Source organism: Notechis scutatus, chromosome 4, assembly GCF_049901735.1.
Source record: "Notechis scutatus isolate UNSWTSFEM ecotype Mainland chromosome 4, rNotScu1.2, whole genome shotgun sequence".
Lineage (NCBI taxonomy): Eukaryota > Metazoa > Chordata > Lepidosauria > Squamata > Elapidae > Notechis > Notechis scutatus.
In genome coordinates, this window is record NC_142012.1 from 69,235,139 (window position 1) to 69,254,030 (window position 18,892).

Consider the following 18,892-nt stretch of genomic DNA (forward strand, 5'->3'; position numbering starts at 1 on the left):
TGCTTGAAAACTGACTCACATTTATGAGAGTTGCAGTGTCCTGGTGTCATGCAATCCCCTTTTTTTGATCTTCTGACAAGCGAAGTCAACAGGGAAACCGGATTCACTTAACAGCCATGTTACTAATTTAGCAACTGCGGTGATTCACTTAACGAATGTGGCAAAAAAAGTCATAATATGGGGCCAAACTGACTTAACAAATTTCTCACTTAGCAACATAAATTTGGGGGTCAGTTGTGGCCATAAGTTGAGGACTACCTATATTCTGTTCCAGACCCTCCCACGCAACCATGTAAAAAGAACAAGCAGAAGTTGTTAGAATTGTGTCTTTAAAATGTCCTCCATAGACATATGTACAGACAGCAGAGGTGCAAGCACACCAACAATTTCTCACTGGATTCTCAGGAAACATGAGAAATAACATATTGGTCTCATGTTCGAATAGGTGTTTTCAAAATACAACATGGTTATGATGTAGCTTATGCTGTAGAGAAAACATAAACTGTAAAATTCATAAACATGTACACCTTCTGAACTTCTAATGCATACATTTCATGAAGATGGCTTAAGCACTCTATTTGTAAAGTAGCTGCTCTTTTGGAAACAAGCATTGAGAAGTAGGCTGTCAAGTACATTTTTCATTAGTTGTGATTAGGCATTGGAGGATATCTTTGGACCATTAGCTGATTGGATGGCTGTCTATCTATGGGATATGCATTAATTATACAACAAAAACATTTCACTTTTGATAGTTCTAAGTAGCTTTACCCATACCAAGCAACTTATAGTGCAACCTTTGCTGTTATTGTAATTTGTAAATAGGATCTGAGACCACAATCATAAAGCAAGAACTTCACTCAGTTTCCAACAGGAGCAATGGGTGTAAATGTATGTCACATACTACCTGCCATTCTATTTCTTTGAACATCAGCAAAGCAGGTGATTTATTATTGTTATTTAGGCAGTTACCAGCACCTTCGTAGATGACAGGAATTATGTAAAAATGCTATATATATGCAGCCCAATAAAATAAGATTAAAAGAAGGCAAAAATATACATAATCTTATCATCAATATTATAATCTTATCTTAAAACATCATATGCTTGTTGGTTTCCCTTTGACTCTGTACCATAAAGACATTTAATAATGGGATGCAGAGAAATTGTAGAACATAGCATGGGAATTAACTCATTTTACTGAAATGTAAAATATCTCTATCTTATAGAATATCATTAAATTATTACATGTCTGGTGTCCCAATAAAGTTAGAAATGTCTCAAATCAGGGAGCAAAGGAAATTGTAAATCTGAAAGAGATATACATTAATACAAGTACAGCCTGACTATATGAATGTTAGTTGGACATAGATTAATGCTTGTTGCCATGATGGCAAATATGCAACTTGCAAACTCAGAGGAAGTGTGCTGTAGTATTCTAAACAACAAAAAACCAGCAACATTTGGTCTTATCAAGCTAGACATTTATTTCGGGAAGTAATCAATAACCTGATGTCTTTTTAACATAATCCCTCAAACTCGGATAAGGTTTTTTGTCCTATTTAATGTCAGCTCTAACAAACACGCAGTAATGTCTGTGCATCCTTTTCCACGGTTGAAAATTATTTGTCTATAGTGTGGGAGGAAAAATCCAAAAGAAGATGTCTTGCTCACTAATTTGCTTGTCACTTATCTTGAGATTGCAGAAGCTCATTGGACTGATTTATATTGGATTTCATTAGCAGGGAATAGCAGAGACAATTCTGGTGCAAATATTTTGTTCATCTCAAGTCCAAGCAGAATGCTCAAATGCAGTTATATCATTTAAATAAAAATACAGTTAATGAATGTAAACCTAGGGAAATTAGAAAAAGATGCAAAGCAGAATAGCAGTTTTTAAACTATCTAAACATTGCTTTGTCCTATCGATACTAAAACATTCCCATATGCAAGAAAATGCCATTGATAATTTTACTTATTCACTTTGAAATAATGCATATTTACTTGGGAGATCACACTCATTAAGTTCCCCAAAATGTATTGCTGAATGTAAAACTGCAGATTAGACATTTTTCCTTTGGGAATAAACCCAATATGGTCATCCCTGAAATTGCTTGGAAATTTTTTCACAAAACCCAGTAAGCTTAATTTACAAGTTACTGCTTGTTCATTGTATTCTATATGCTGCATGTTACTCATTCCACATTTTCTTCACTGTATAATATTATCAGTTTGAGCTTTCATAAATACATGATACATCCTATTTACAATCTAGATACTAGTTTCCTGTTTTGTCTATTTGTAACCTTCAGTTGACCAAAACGTTGCATCATAGAGCAACAAGTTTTGAAGCAACTGTTTCTGAAGCAACTTACTTCAAATTTTCTAATTTGAAATATGTGCAGAAAATCCATTGCTCCCATGGAATTGAAATTTTAAGGATCTTCAGTTGTATTCATCAACTTGTGATTGTTGCAGTGCTGCCGTGGTCAGCTGAGATCATGTGATTGTGATTTCTGATACTTCCTGCCAGCTTCCCACAAGCAAAGCCAATCAGGAAACCAGTAGGAAGCCAGAAATATCTTTTGCTTCCATTGCTTGTTTCCCCATCCCTGGTCATTCTGTTTCTTTGTTTAGCGAAGGAAATGTCTCTGAAAAGAGGACTCAATAGGCCATGGGTCATCTAGTTGCCAATAAATGGTAGGGCATGTGGAATCATTAACCAGCCATCCACAGCATAAATGGAATGATGATAGTAGGAAGAGTAGTAGAAGGTCCCAGCCCCAAATAAAGTATAGAAATCAGTCCCAGCAGTGCCGAAACAAGTACACTTCTCTGGTCTCGGATGATGGTCTTCACGGTTTCACAGAACTGCAAAGAGAGTAGAAGACTTTAGAATAAAAAATTAAACATGTTCCTTTCCTTGCATGGGAGGACATTTTTGATATTTCGTTTCATGATTTGTTTAGTATGACTTCCATGCAAGGATTTGAATGTGCAGGTTGAAGTCCTGCGTAAACCTGTAGAATTTACACGTTGAAACATAAGCTTTTCCCATCAATTCTAGCTAACATAAGTAATGATAAGGGGTTATATGAGTCTAAAATTGTTTCCCCTTGGAAATGGGATGATAGAAACCTTTCTTTTAGCTTTCTTGTGAGCTTTAGCTCATTTTTTGCCCACTCTAATCTTTGTCTCCATTTGTCTCCATTCCTTTCCAGCAGTTATGTTTTCAGGTGTCTAGAACTTTGATAGTTTCAAATTCACATTGGAGGCCATGGCATCACGTTAATGTTTAACTTGGGTCTTGCTTCCACTACTTGAATATTGAAAGGGCATTTTGGCTTTCAAGACTGAGTGGCAGCATATGTTTCCTTGACTGCTTGTTTTCTGAAACAGGATATGGATTTAGTTTTTAATAGGAAAAGATGAAGGAGAACTCCCCTTGTATTTTTTTTTCCTCCTTAGGGACAATAGATAATAATTTCTTGCTTCTGCACCCAAAGTTTTGGGGAATGCAGGGCAGAAGAGATGTTGCCTTCCTAGAGGGTTGCCATTTCAACTGCCAAGTACTGCCAGAATTGCTCATCTTAGTTCTGGGATTCTGACTTCCCAAATCAGCCTAACTTTCCAATTAATTGGATTACATTCCTGGCATTGTATTCTCATTTGAATGTACCTGCCTGTGGGCTTTTTCTAATTTACCAGTGAGGAAACACTGGGTGGTACTTTCCCAAATCTCCTTTTTTAATTCAAAAATGTAACCAACGTAAAAGCAACCATTTCTTCTAAAAGGTAGAGCATAAGTGTTCCATTGGGACAAGAAAAACTCTTTCAGTCCCGCCTTTTAGTTATAAAAGGTACTGTTATCCATTTCCAGGCACGTCATCTCTAGTGATTGAAAAACCGAGTTTTCTCCTTCTTAAACAATTCATTATAAACTTGATGAAATTGTCCTTAGATTTTTTGGTATGAAGAGTACTAAATATTAATTCCTGTTAAATTCATAGAAACATGGCAAATCTAAATGTCTTTAACAGCATTTTGCTCAAATTTAACACTTTAAGTGATTCCTCACAGATGTATCTATATATGTTCTATTCTAATTACCTTTGCGGAAACATTATATCCATTAAAAGAAATTATTTGCTTCTGACTTAAATATAGGATGTATTCCTTTCAAAGATTTTCCTGTCAACATCCCTTCACAAGCATACATTTCCTTCATTTTGGGGTACAGTGAGGGGAGACTCGTTTGGTTTCCCTCTTAATATTTTAATAAACCATTCCCAGCAGAATTTTTCTTGCATATTAAGTTTAGAGACATCATATAGGAATACTTGTGGCACAATAGGAAAATAAATGGACAAACCCTTACATTTATTTTTGTATAGAAGGTGGACTTTTAAACTTTTTGCAATACTAAAACTTACCCCATTACTGCACAGACTTAATGAATTAATATTAAGGAAGCTAATTAAAACATGAACTAGATTAAGATTCAAATGTAAATTCAAAGCTAGAGTTTGCTGTTTAAGAAGCACCTTTCCATTTAACAAGGATCAAACCTGTTGCCATCTAAAACAACACATCGTATATACTATTAAGATTCTGAAACGATCTCTTCTGAAATGGTTTGCCCCTTGCAATAAATTTGGCACGAGAAGGGCAGCAAATAAATTTCATAATAAACAAACAAATTAAAAAATATTTGATCTAAGAAGAGGGACCAGAGTGTTTAAAGCAATTAATTGCCAATATTCAGCAAAATAATATATTGCTAAACTGTAAATAGAGATAGTTATCTCTTATAAAAGTAATGGCAGTTTTGCAGTATTCGCTCTTTTACTTGTAAAGTCAAAAGCGAATTATGCTTCAGCAGAATATACTCCAATTAACACATCATGAACAGAATAACTCTCTTCCTGGGTCTGCATTTAGATAAGGACATTGAAGGATTAAAGTTACACCAGTATCATTGTGCTTCCTTGGCAGCATCAACTCAGTTCAGCTCACTTCTGCTATCTATATATTAGTCTCTTTGATAAGGAAAGAAAACTGGGACTTGAATCTAATAGGCAATGTAAAACATGTTCTAGACTTTTATGATCCATTTTAAAGCCAGACTAGGTAGATATCAGTTACTAAAGGGGTTCCCCCACATCTACCCACTCCAAAATCCTAGACAAACCTCTATTTTAAACAAAAATGCTTTTAAAATCTATATTATAATGTTGATAAACTTAAGCTTCTTGGTCTTCCTCCTTCTAGCACATCATAATCCAAAACAAGGATATACCCCCCACTTGTCAGAGGATATTTGGACAATGACAATTTACCTTGGTTGTTTGGAAGCTGACTGGAGAGCCATATCTGCAGAAGGTCACAAAATGTTCACAGTTGTTCCAGAGTAAGCTGTATTCAGTTGTGCCTACCAGCCTTTTTGCTCTCTGGACCACTTCATCATTACAAAGGATACCATTTTTGAAAAACGAATCCATCCTGTTCACCAGGATGGAGCCTCCATATGCAAAGTCCTCCACTGTGTCCACACGGATCCTTGCCATTTTTGTGATGACCCCCAAGATAAGTCTCTTATTAGTCACTACTTTCTGGATCAACTTCCGGTCATTAGTGAAAGCAGGCAGCATGTCTGGCATAAGATGTGCTACTTGGTTATCTCCCAAATAAATGCCAAAATGAATGAAAAGAGTGCGAGGCACCTCTAGCAAATCTCCTGGTCTGAAATAGGAAGAGTCATAACAACAAATGTGGTTTTTTTCCTTCTCCTTCTCTCCATTGGAATTTGTTTGAAGAACTTTCAAGTTGGCAAGCAGAAGTAACTTTTCCAGTAACAGGAATGGTATTTCATACATTGGGTTTTTCATGTTTTTTTTTCCTTGCTGTACGAGCTGCTCCTGGTTTATTCTGGTTTGGTCTCTTTTTAGTATAGCAAGTTGGGCCATCCCACACACTGAATCTGTTTTGATTGGTAGACAGGAAAATGGGCAGTTCCTGTGGAGCAAAATTAAGTGGTTCTTTATTTGAAAAGTTTTAGAATATAGAACATTGAATAATGGAGTTGGAAGGGACCTTTGGAGGTCTTCTAGCCCAACCCCCTGCTCAAGCAGGTGACCCTATACCATTTCAGACAAAGAGGTGTCCAGTCTCTTTCTGAAAGCCTCCGGTGATGGAGCACCCACAACTTCTGAAGGCAGGTTTTTCCATTGGTTGATAGCTCTCATCTGAGTTTTTATAGGAATCCTTATTATTTGTTGGTTATTTAACAACAAAATTACCTGCTTAAATCATTTGTTTTTTGTTTTTTTCAAAATGAAAGTGCTAATTAAATGAATTATTTGATCATTGTCAAAGATGTATGTCAGGCATGCCAAAATAGTAATAATAACTGAGTTTCTGATGCAAACGTTGTGTTATGATTTATGAGCTCACCATCTGAAATCATTTGAGGAAAATATTTATAAACCTTGCTAGAAAGCCAGTGCATATTTACTGGAGCATAAGTATTTTGGGGGGTCATTGGGACTTACTTGCAAATAAACATATTAAAATAGCAATCAAGAATTATGATATAATGCATAAAATTAATTTTAGAGAAATCTCCTCGAAAATGTATGTGGCTGATATTTATTCTGCACTGAGAACATTTAGGTCTGCAGTCTTAATTTTGAAAAAAAAAATACTAGTATTAGGTAAAATCATTATATGTAGGTGACATGAAAACTAGACATGTCTCTTTTCATGATATTCAAGACAACCAGTTTGTACTACAAAACCAAAAATGGACTTGCTATAAATATATAATTAACGGCATGGATAACTTCCAATACATACAATCTTCAAGTAGTTCTTAACAATAATATATCCATGGATTTGCTAGACTATTTATAAGTATGAATCTTTCTATGCCATTGTGTAACTCCAGATTTTTTGCAATTGCTAATAAAAATGTTCAAGGCGTATGTTAATGTGAATGGGTTGGGACTTGTTGTCTAAGAAGAAATCTTATCTTAAGCTTTCAGGGTGATATATGGGAAAAATCTGATATTTACCATCTTCCATTCATGGTAAAATCAGTGTTTCTAAGTGGATCGCATGTTGATCTAATTATGCAAAAATCTTAAGTTTTGTCCAAAAAAAGCTATACTGGATCAAGGAAAAAGCTTCTTCCCTCCGCCCCCAACTTGGCTCCCATCTGAGCTTGATGGCAAGAGGATCTTTTCCGGTGCCCTGCGGGCTGGAAATACTGATGATGTGAGCCATTCATCTTACCTGGAAAACACCAAGGATTGAGATTCTGGAAGAGAGGGTGACGCCACAGTGCAGAGCCCCCTCATTCTCACAATCAGCCTGTGGCTTTTTTTCTTAGATCGCTCCTGGCAGCCAGGCTTGCTTTGTTTAATTCGCCAAGTCTCCCAATTCAGTCTTGTGGTGTTGGGGGGGGGGGAGAGGGGAGAGAGAGAGAGAGAGAGAGAGAGAGAGAGAGAGAAAATAAAAGTCTCCCCGGGGGACCTGAAGGAAGAAGGGGGGAAGGACAAAGGAAAGGGGCGGTGTTCTTTTCCCCCTCATTCAAGTAGTTGGGAGAGAGAAAGAGAGAGAGAGACAGACTCTTTTTAAATTGTATGACATTTATTGTATTTACGTAACGTAAGACCTCTCTGAAACAATTTAAAGGAGAGCAGAATTAATCTGGCACCACTTTATCTTGTTTACAGATGAGCAAGCAAGATTTGGCTTCTGTGGGAGGAGTTCAACTTATCACGAATGATCTGTTCAAAGGCAATATGTTCCTTTTTAAGGGTTTCTCCCACTTTTGGATGGATGGTCAAGCAGCCCAGTAACGTTCTTAATACATGCTTGGCAAGACAAGTCCTAGAATCTGCTAATATGCTGCCTTAGTGATCAGTACTCCAATTACGGTTGGAACTTGTTGAATTCCTGTTATTCATCTTCCTTTCAATATCTTATATGGAACTAAATGAGGGGTGCTAGAGGCCATTTCTTGGCTTACATCAGACTGCACTACTGGCAGAACTTTGACTGCAGCATGCACACACTGGCTATCTTTCTGCTGATAATTAATATTCAACTCCTTCGGTAAACTAATGCTGCTTCCATCATGATGGCTCTCAGAGACATCTAATATCTGGACATTGGGTGGGGGAAGGGAAAGAGGGAGAGAGGAAAAGGGTGGTGAAAGGTATAACGCAATAGAGCCAAGTAATCCCCGCAAATAGTTCACTATCATTATCAAAGTCATATACTTTATCAAGGAGCACTTCTGTAGATTCCCTTGCAAACACAATGGCAAGCCCCTGCTTGCTATCAGTTCCTAGCTATGATTCCAAGCTATGAAGAGACTGTAGGTGGTGCAGCCACCCATACTGCAAGTACTACAAAACCACAGGAATTCATACCAGTTCCACTCAATACTCCGGTTGCACTGTGCTACAATACGGCATGCTAAGCCCTTTCTATTCTATGCCACCAGACAATATAGCCGTTCTGCTCCCAAAAGTCTTTGCCAAGCCCACATCAAAGCATTCTCTTTGGACATTTTTCTAGGCCAAGTAAGAAGGCTTGTATTAAATTGCCCTGTGCTACCAAGTGGAGGAAGGAAGCCAAGATGGATCTCAGCCTTCCACCTTTTCCTTTTTCTCCTCAACTGAGCCAGGCTGCTGTTTCACATGGAGACAGTGATCTGATGCTAGGACACTGAACAAGCAGATCAGAATGCATGCATTTCACATCATGATGGATAGAGAATGGGGAGTGGCACTCTTCACATGTCATAAACCTTCTCCTTTCGCTTTCCAGCAGACATGAAGGACAATAAAACCTAATTGCCATGGGGGAGATTCAGGGTGCTCAACTCTCCTTCATTGCTACATAATTCCTTCATTGTGAGGAGCATAGAGAGCCAGTTTCAGCATTGATTTGGGCTAATTCTTCCATAAGTCCATGGAGACCTAGTTAAACCGATGCCAATTCCTAAACAGCAAATGAGCATTACCCTCACTCATGGAACCAGATATACTATTTGTTCTGATATAGCAATAGAACTAGCACTCAGACTTATATACAGCTTTATAGTGCTTTACAGCCTCTCAAAGCGATTTACAGAGTCAGCATATTGCCCCCAACAATTTGGGTCCTCATTTTACCCACCTCAGAAGGAGGGAAGGCTGAGTCAACCTTGAGCCTGGTGGGATTCAATCTGCCAAATTGCAGTAGGAGTAGCTTGAGGTACTGCACTCTAACCACTGCACCGCTGAGGCTCGTAATATATAACATAATAACACATAATATAATATAACTTAAAGTGTTGACAAAATATTTAGTTGGGCCCCAGCAGAAACTTCATGCAAATATGATTCAGGAATTCAAATGTAAGGCAACCCTCTTTATTTATTTATTTTTAATCACAATGCTATATATATATAGTTCTTCTATGTCATGCTTGCTGTCTCAGACTTCATGGAATCAGCAGTTATTTGAGCATTGTTTTCTTGCCTACAAGTCCTCCTATTCCCAAGCCAATATTGCAACAGAGAATGTAATAGAGACAAGAGGAACAGGGAATGCTTCTACTTGGGAGCAATATCACACCATGCACATTCTGTATTGGCATACTTCTTTGAGTCCATAGTACTGTGGTTTGGTAGATGGGGTGGACGAAGCCATGCCCTGGTGACCCAGGCCAGTCCCATGGGTTGCCAGCAGACAGAATGTAGAAACCTTGCCTGGCAAACGGAGAGTTTGACATTCCTTGTATGGGCAGATAAATTCCAATGATGAAACAATGATGATACGGTTGAATATTCAATGGGAAAAGTCAGTGATGTCAGTCTTTCCCCATTGGTTCATTTTCTGGGCGGGAAAATGAACAGCTATCAGTAGCTGAAGTTTTGGACAGCGACCTGTAAAAAGAACAGCAGGGGCGCTGGGTGGCAGTCTTTTAAACAGAGCAGAATAAACAGAATCTTTTTACCTCTCCACATTGTCCTGCCTCTTCGATCTAACCCATATCTTAACACTGGTGATGGAGGTGGGATTCTAGAAGAGAACAAAGGAAATGTGGTGTAGATGGACTTTTTTTTTTTACAGCAGAACACTTCTATCACTGTGCTGACCACCAGAATGTCCACCCACGCTCAACCAGAACCTTTTGATCCAATGAAGCATGACTGGGTCATGTACATGAGACAATTTCGAATGCTTTTAGAAGCAAATTCATTTGCATGATATAACAGAACAGAGGAAGAGAGCTTTATTCCTTGGATACTGTGGAAATCGCCTCTATAAAACAGCTAGAACCCTAGCTGCACCAAAAGACGTGGAGACAATGGAATGGAAAGAACTACAAAAAATGTTAGAAGAACATCCTTGCTGGCTCCTTGCTGGCTCACTGACTTGATTTTACCGCAGAGAACAGAAACCAGGTGAGACCATAAATGATTTCACTACAAACCTGCGAGACATTGCTGCAGGCTGTGAGTTTGAAAATGTGGAAATAACACTAAGAGATAGAATTGTAGTTGGAATGAGGGACTTGAAGTTATAGAGGAAGTTAATAGCTAAGAAGAGCATCTCCTTAAAAGAAGTAATAGAGCAGCAGAAATCTTAGACAAATCGGCAACCGCAAAGCCGAAGTCCGGAAGCATTCACTCAGCATTGGGAAGGACTGGCAAATATCAGGGAGAGAGGGGAAATAGAGAAAGCACTGAAGAGGAGGAAGAAGTACATAGAGTAAAACCAGATAGAAGATCAGGGCCCCAAGGGGCGAGCAAGAGACCACCGTGATGTGCAGGCTGTAAAGGAAACCACCCCAGGGCAGTTTGCAAATTCAGAGATGCAATCTGCCGCCGATGCGAGAAGAGAGGTCATATTGTTGAAGCATGCAGAACAAATCTGCTAGCCTACCCCAGTCAGAGACAATCGGGTTTCCCTAACCAACCACATGGTCCACAACAAAGGGGATTCCAGAGACCACCAAATTCAAACTATAGGCAGGAAGATAATAGAATGGAGAGGGACAGAGACTATGAGCAAACAATAGTGGGGCATTCCGACACCCATAAATCAAATAAATTAAACAGTGATAATAGGAGACAAACTTTGTGATATGGAAATTGACTCTGGATCCTACATATCTATGGTGTCCTGGACAACTATAAAGAAAGCAATCCCAGGAATAACTTGACAACAATGAAAACCACAATGTTTAACGCTAAAAGACTACCAAGGGAACCAAATTCCTATCTTAAATTCAGAAACTTCATTGGTCAATTACCCTTAACTATCGTGGAAAAAGAACTACCTAGCCTACTCAGAATAGAGTGGGTTGGAGCCATAGGAGTGGAAGTAACCATCCACACCATGCAAGCAGAGGATTACAATCAAATGAGAGAAGACCTGGAGACTGAATTCAAGGATGTTTTCGATGAAAGCCTAGGCAAGTATGTGGGGACCCCTATTTCTTTCAACCTTGATCTCAAAGTTCCCCGTCAGACTAAAACAGAGGCGAGTCCCTTTTGCTCTGAGGCCCAAGGTGGCTGAACAATTAGATAAGCTAATAGCCCAGGGGGTCCTAGAGCCTGTTGACCACGCTAAAAGGGAGACCCCTATAGTCACCCCAGTTAAACCAGATGAGTCAGTAAGAATCTGCACAGATTACAAAACATCAATAAATACAGTCTTGCAACAGAGTGCATACCCAGTATCAGTAGTACAACATCTGTTGCATTCAATTGGAAAGGGGAAATGTTTTGCCAAACAAGACTTGGCTCAAGCCTATCAGCAGTTACCAGTGGATGAAAAAACAGCAGAAGCTCGGACCATTGTAACTCACAGGGGAGCATTTAAATGCAACCAACTGCAATTCGGGGTCAGCATAGCCCCAGGGCTATTCCAAAGCTTAATGGAGCGCCTGCTACAGGGCATTGTGGGGGTGGTACCTTATTTTGATTATGTCCTCATGGCAGCAGAGAACAAAGGACAGCTTAAACAATGACTAAGGCTAGTCCTGAGCAGATTTCAAGAAGCTGGACTTAAAATAAAAAAAGATAAATGCCACATAGCAGTACTAAATGTTGAATTTTGGGGATATCTACTTGATGAGGCAGGTATACACCCTACAAACAACAAAATAAAAACAATTAAGGAAGCCCCCACTCCAACAAATAAAACAGAATTACAAACTTTCCTAGGACATTTAAACTTTTACAGTATTTTTCTGCCACAGAAGGCAACACTTGTTGAACCACTTCACAGACTCCTAGATAAAAAGCAGAATGGACTTGGGGAGACAGAAAAGCAACTGCATTTGAAGCCATAAAAGGACTTCTGACTTCTAATAGTGTCTTAGTACAATATAATGAGACATTACCTCTTTTATTAACATGTGATGCATCCTTTTTGGGGGTAGGGGTGTTCTCAGCCACAAATTCCCAAATGGCAGAGAAGCACCCATTGCTTTCTACTCAAAGACTTTATCCAAAATTGAATGAAATTACAGCCAGCTGGATAAGGAAGCACTAGCTGCAGTAGCAGGCATAACACGTTTTCACAAATATCTTTATGGGAGACATTTTGAACTAGTCACAGACCACAAGCCACTTCTCAGCATCACAGCAGGGAACAAACCAACCCCAAACATATTATCTCCCAGAATGATAAGATGGACTGTTTTCCAAGCCACATATAATTTATCATCTTATTCATCAACCTGACAGAACCATCAATCATGCAGATGCCCTCAGCTGTTGCCCACTTCCAGAACCCATTGAAGACCCAGCTCCAGCCCCATCCGTACTCATCGAAGATATTGCCACCAGCCCTATCACAGCATCAGAGATCACCAAACAAACAACCAAAGACAAAACTCTGGCGCATATTTTAAACTGGGTGTGGAGGAGATGGCTGGAAGAAGTGCTAGAAAGTGACTTTAAACCATTTAAAATGGTTTAAAATGAACTGTCTGTAATTAAGGGGTGTTTGTTGTGGGGGGATAGAGTTGTGAAACCCAAGAATTTGAGAGAACAAGTTTTAAGGATGTTGCATGAGGGTCACCCAGGGATAGTACAAATGAAAGCATTAGCCAGAAGCTTCTACCTGGTGGCCTGGAATGGATAAGGAAATTGAGAAATGGGTTGCAGCTTGTACGCCCTGTCAGGAATCCAGACCCGCACCCCCTTCAGCACCAACCCTGGAATGGGAATCACCAAAAGCACCTTGGTCTAAATCAGGGGTGGGCAAACTTTTTGGCTCAGGGGCCTCATTGACTTTTAAAATTTGACAGATAGGCCGGGTCAGCACAAGATTTTTTGGGAATTGCCCCCCCTTCCCCCCTTCTTCTCCTCCTTCCCCTCCCCTCGGAGGCCCCCTGAGTCAGGAGTTGCTACTGCCGGCGCAGCTCCGCGCGGCTCCAGTCCCGCGTTGCCTCGGGAAGGGAAAGGCAAAAAGGAAGAGCTGCGGCGGCGCTTTGCAACGGCAGCAGCGGCACTGGAGGCTCAGGCTCAGCGGCTCCTGGTTTTGCCTTTCCCTTCCCAAGGCAACGCGGGACTGGAGCCGCGCGGAGCTGCGCTGGCGGTAGCAACTCCTGACAGCCCCAGCCGGACACCTGAGCGGAGCCCGGGCGGAACTACCTGTTGCTGCTGCGGGCGCTGCTGCAGGCGTCTGGCTGCCCAAGTAAAGAACCGCACCAGCTCAGGGCAACTGTGAGGAGCAAGAGGGGAAGCCAAGGTGCTCATTTCATAGCAGTCAACTTCGCTCTCTTTTGCTCCAGTTAGGTGCTCCCGGCATGCACAAGGAGCATGAAGGGAGGCAAACACCGCACAGATGCGTTTTAAAAGTCAGAGAACTTTGCCCAAGACTTCTCGTGTATTCAGGGGCTACACCTCTCCCAACGATGAGTTGGTGGCGATCTAACAAAACGTCTTCCAGCTCTTAAAGATTGACTTTAAGAGCGCCCCCATGGAAGAAGCCAAGAATGAGAACAAAAGTAGAGGCGGTGGGGGCAACAAGGACATGTGATGGGTCCCTCCACGGTCCCCTCCCAGGTGACAGCCAGGGCTTTGGCACCTACTTTTTTCCTGAGAGGTGCGGTGTCTGCCTCCCTTCATACTCCTTGGGGAGGGACACACATGCCCCGTCACTCCTGCCGCCACTACATTTGCTCGGCTTCTTCCATGGGGGCACTCTTAAAATCGACCTTTAAGTGGTCCCGGAATATCCGCCCACCTGCCCGGCACTCACCCTCCCGGAGCACGCTTTCTTCCTTCTCCTGGAGAACGTGCCTCTTCCAGCCCGGCCTGGCCCGGCCAGCCAGCAGGTGACCACATGTCCTGGGGCTTGTTGCGAGATGCCTGCAGCATGCTCTGTTCTATGTGTCAGGCCCAGCAAGTCCGAGCAGCCGGCGCATAGAACAGGGTGGTGCCGGACCATTGGAGAAGCAGAGCAAAGCCGGAGATTAGTAGCTGCCTCTTTCAGCGCAGAAAGCTTCCCCCAACCAGCCGGCTGGTCTCTTCCTCCTCGGCCATACAGAACAAACAGGCAGAGAAGGAGGAGAGCAGCTGGCCAGTTGGGGGAGGCTTCTTGTGCTGTGAAAGAGGCTAATGATCTCCGGCTCCGCTCTGCTTCTCCAACATCCGGCGCCGCCCTGTTCTATGTGTCAGGCCCAGCAAGTCCGAGCAGCCGGCGCATAGAACAGGGTGGTGCCGGACCATTGGAGAAGCAGAGCAAAGCCGGAGATTAGTAGCTGCCTCTTTCAGCGCAGAAAGCTTCCCCCAACCAGCCGGCTGGTCTCCTCCTCCTCGGCCATACAGAACAAACAGGCAGAGAAGGAGGAGAGCAGCTGGCCAGTTGGGCGAGGCTTCTTGTGCTGCGGAAGAGGCGGCTAATGATCTCCGGCTCCGCTCTGCTTCTCCAACATCCGGCGCCGCCCTGTTCTATGTGTCAGGCCCAGCAAGTCCGAGCAGCCGGCGCATAGAACAGGGTGGTGCCGGACCACTGGAGAAGTGGAGCAAAGCCGGAGATTAGTAGCTGCCTCTTTCGGCGCAGAAAGCTTCCCCCAACCAGCCGGCTGGTCTCCTCCTTCTCTGCCTGTTTGCTCTGTATGGCCGAGGAGGAGGAGACCAGCCGAGAAGCGCTGCCAGGCGGGGGCCACGCGGCACAGGGCAACACGCCACCGCCCGGCCCTGGCGAGGGAAAGCAGTGGGCGTTCCCCGGGCGGCGACCTTGGCCAATAAAGAATTCTATGTAGTAAGGATCCAGATAGATTTGAAATAAAATGTTAGAATTAATCATACCGATCCTTCTATGCTTTTGTTTTGAATTGTTTATAAAAAAGGGCAAGATAAAACATTAAAACTGTAAAGCATTTTGTGAGAGAGAACAACAAAAATGGAAAGAAATCAAGTTATAAGACAATATTTGAAGAGAATAAAATCAAGATTGTTAAAAGGAAGGTATATAAAGTTGGCTTATTTGATCAAGATTAAATATATGTGTTGGTAAGAGGTCCTTGGTGCTCCCTGAGCTTGGTTGTTTTCTTGAAGATGTTTCATTACCCCAAACTAGGTAACATCATCAACACTGATAATGTTACCTAGTTTGGGCAATGAAATGTCTGCTGGAAAACCACCAAACTCAGGGAGCACCCCTCATTTGAACCCTGAGCTATTCTCCTTTATTGATATGTTGGTGACACGGCATGGTGGCCCAGATGCTTGTCTCCCACTTGGAAGGTTGAGCGTTCAATCCTAGGCAGTGGCAGATATTATTCTATTAGGGGTGCAAAGAGAAAATATCTGCTGCTTCCTTGTAGTCACCAGGAAAGGCCTCCATCCAGTAAACACTCAGCTACATCCAGTCAACCCAACTCCATCCTGAATAAAGGGATTAAAGGGTCATAAAAAGAAAAAAAGTGATATGTTGGTGACTCTGGTAATCCTTAATGGACTTTTATTGGTCAGGATTGATTGATGAGGCTTTAAGAATTTGTTCATAGATACAGGAAGATTATCCATTGTATTTTAAAAGAAGATGATAAGTTGCTAAAATTATTTATACTTGTAATGAAAAGAGAAATCGTTTCTGTATATATTTCTTTATAGTCTTATTTTTTTCTTTTTGGAACTTTTTATTGTTTGTATTAGTGATATCTTAGTTTGTATTAGTTTCTATCTCTTCAATAGTCAAGTTTAATTAAATGACTATTTAAAAAAAAGGAACCTCCAGAGTTTATAGGGACATTTGGTGTGAATTGAGGTTGCAGCTAACATAGGTGGTTGATGAGCTGAAGAACATTGTGTGCTCTGGCTTTTGCATCAAGAATTTTGTGTGCTTGAAGGATACAAAATCTTGGTAAAAATAGAAGAAAAAAACACTCCTCTGACAATATCTGTCCCAGGAACAGGATAATCTGTAAGGGAAAAGGGGCAAATTTCTCTTAAGTAATCCGAGGGAAGATTATCCCGTAAAAGCACTTGAGCATGTGTCAGAATAGTTCTGTACTAAAATCCATGGTAAGAAGCCAAACATCAATATGAGAACAGGACGTCTTAGAGGCAGAGTTAAGCAACAATAGACACCATACACTGAATTCTTGGAGCTGCGATAAAACATGAAAAACCATTAAAATGGCAACCAGATCCATTTATTATAAACGAAGAAAGAAATAATGATTGGATGCTCTAGAAACACAACAATAAGCCTGCTACAAAATATATCCCATTCTGTAAGTACAGTAGTTTTGTAACTACAGGTTACAACATATAGTGTGCCATAAAATTCAAAAGCTAGATTAAATGGATGATGTCATGCTTCAGAAGGCCATTTACAAACTCTGCTTTAAAAATGTTAATTTTTATAAATGAAAATGTTTCTTACATTAAAAAAATTATTCCCTTAAAAGGGGTTCTCCTAAGAATTTCATTATGATACTGAAGAACTAGAAGGCAGCAACCATTTTCATAAAGATTTAAAGGTTTATCTGCAAGAGGCAATATCTTCACTACACGCCACTTCCTATATTAATAAGTTTGATTCTTCTTAGAAAGGCACTGTAGTGCCCCAACAATGCAAGATGTATTCTAATGGTAATGGAATATTCCATTCTGTAGGATAAAAAATGGAATAAGTTTTCTCATCCTGAAACAAGAACCTCTCAAAAACGTACAACAGCAGAAATCCAATATGGATTTCCATCCATAATCCTTAATTAGGATTGAATATATTTGGAAAAGAAAGAAAACATCCATGAATTTCTCAAGGGATGATTTTAATTGCTCCTTTTTGCAGATGAAAAGGTTTCTGAGAAGCATGGAAGTTGCTTTGGAATCTAGAGAGCAACTTGTTATGAAGTTAAACCAAAGCACTCACAAATGTGGTAGACCTTCATATTTTGAAAGTGAGCCAGTACTTGATAACTAGTAAGGGGAAAATATGAAGATCAAAGATGCCACTTGGATATTTGAGGATGACATCTAACACTATTAAACTGGGTGTCAGGTGTAGCTCCATTCAAAATCCAAGAAAGAAAACCTTGGACTCCATTGTTATAGAGAAAGCGACTTTTACTGAATTTAAAGTGGTAGCATCAGAACAAATACAAGATCTGAGGCAATAGGCGCAAAAATCACATGTACAAAGTTATCCCCTGTCCCCACCCCCAATAGTTCAAATTGGCCATCCAATCTGAGGTGTGTATAATGTCATGTGGATGCATCTTCAGGTGGCATTTCACACATCTGGTATGCCAAGACAGTTGACCTTGGCCTAGAGATAAGGGGCTATTTCTGCGCAGTAAGCAAGTAAGCATAATCAAGAAAGCATCCCAACTTTTACAATTCACCAACTTCGTCTTCCAGCACTCTTCCCCCCACAAGGCCCAATTATTCTTCTCTCCCCAAAAGAGACAAGCAGAAGAAGGATTCTTGGAGGCTGACGTTGGGCGTGAAATGTGTTGTCTAGCAAGAAATCTAGGGGGTACTCATCTAAAAACCTATTATTTATAGTCAAAGCATGAGAGGACTCTCGAAGAGTAACTACAAGAAATATAGTTATCAACTCTGAATCCTATTAAATGAATCTTTTAAGAGCCTATCCAGAATGTCATCAATTTTACTGCTGACTAGACAAATGAATGTCAAATGAAAGGTATTCATTTCTATTCTTAACCTCCAATAGACCAGAGGAATACAACCTGGTATTACAACACAAAACATTGGAGGTTAACAGTCTTGGCTCCTAAATTGGTTGCATGTTGAGTTGTGTTTAATTTCCGCTTGGTCATTTTATTTGTTTATAAATAAATAAAATGACCTGAAAGGAGATCTGCAGAGCTGGCATTTGTCCAGTTGAGCCCTAAGGCCAAAGACATATATTGGAGTACAAAAAAACCCCACAACTCTGTGCTGATCCCAAAGAACTGAGAGGATAAACAGTAAAATAAATAAGATGAAAAAGATAATAGAAGAAAATAAGAATCTGGATAAAATTGAGAAGCTGAAGAGGATGAATGTGCTATTTATTTAGATGGTTGAATACAGCAGAGGAAGTGATGCTTAGCCGTATAGTATGTGGTGGTATTGGCGGGGAGGGGTGGATGTTGGGCAGTCAGTCACCAAATGTTTCTGTAAGGTCTAGAACAGGGGTGTCCAACCTTGACAACTTTAAGACTTGTGGACTTCAACTCGCAGAATTCCTCGCTGGCTGAGGAATTCTGGGAGTTGAAGTCCACAAGTCTTAAAGTTGCCAAGGTTGGACACCCCTGGTCTAGAAGATTCCAAGCTGGGCTTGGTACATGTGCATAGCTTATGTATATGAATCTCAGAGTACGTGGAAAAACGAACTGTTACATAACATGTAGGTC

General features: G+C 40.7%; 1 protein-coding gene across 1 annotated transcript; it reads right to left on the minus strand.

Moving 5' to 3' along the window:
* Positions 1-308: 308 nt before the first annotated feature.
* On the minus strand, positions 309-7,540 carry LRAT (lecithin retinol acyltransferase). The gene is made up of 3 exons (XM_026675881.2): positions 7,291-7,540; positions 5,337-6,012; positions 309-2,868 (listed from the first exon to the last, which is right to left on the minus strand). The coding sequence occupies exons 1-3, from the start codon at positions 7,353-7,355 to the stop codon at positions 2,716-2,718; spliced, it is 894 nt and encodes a 297-aa protein (XP_026531666.1). The 5' UTR covers positions 7,356-7,540; the 3' UTR covers positions 309-2,715.
* Between the last annotated feature and the right edge of the window lie 11,352 nt (positions 7,541-18,892).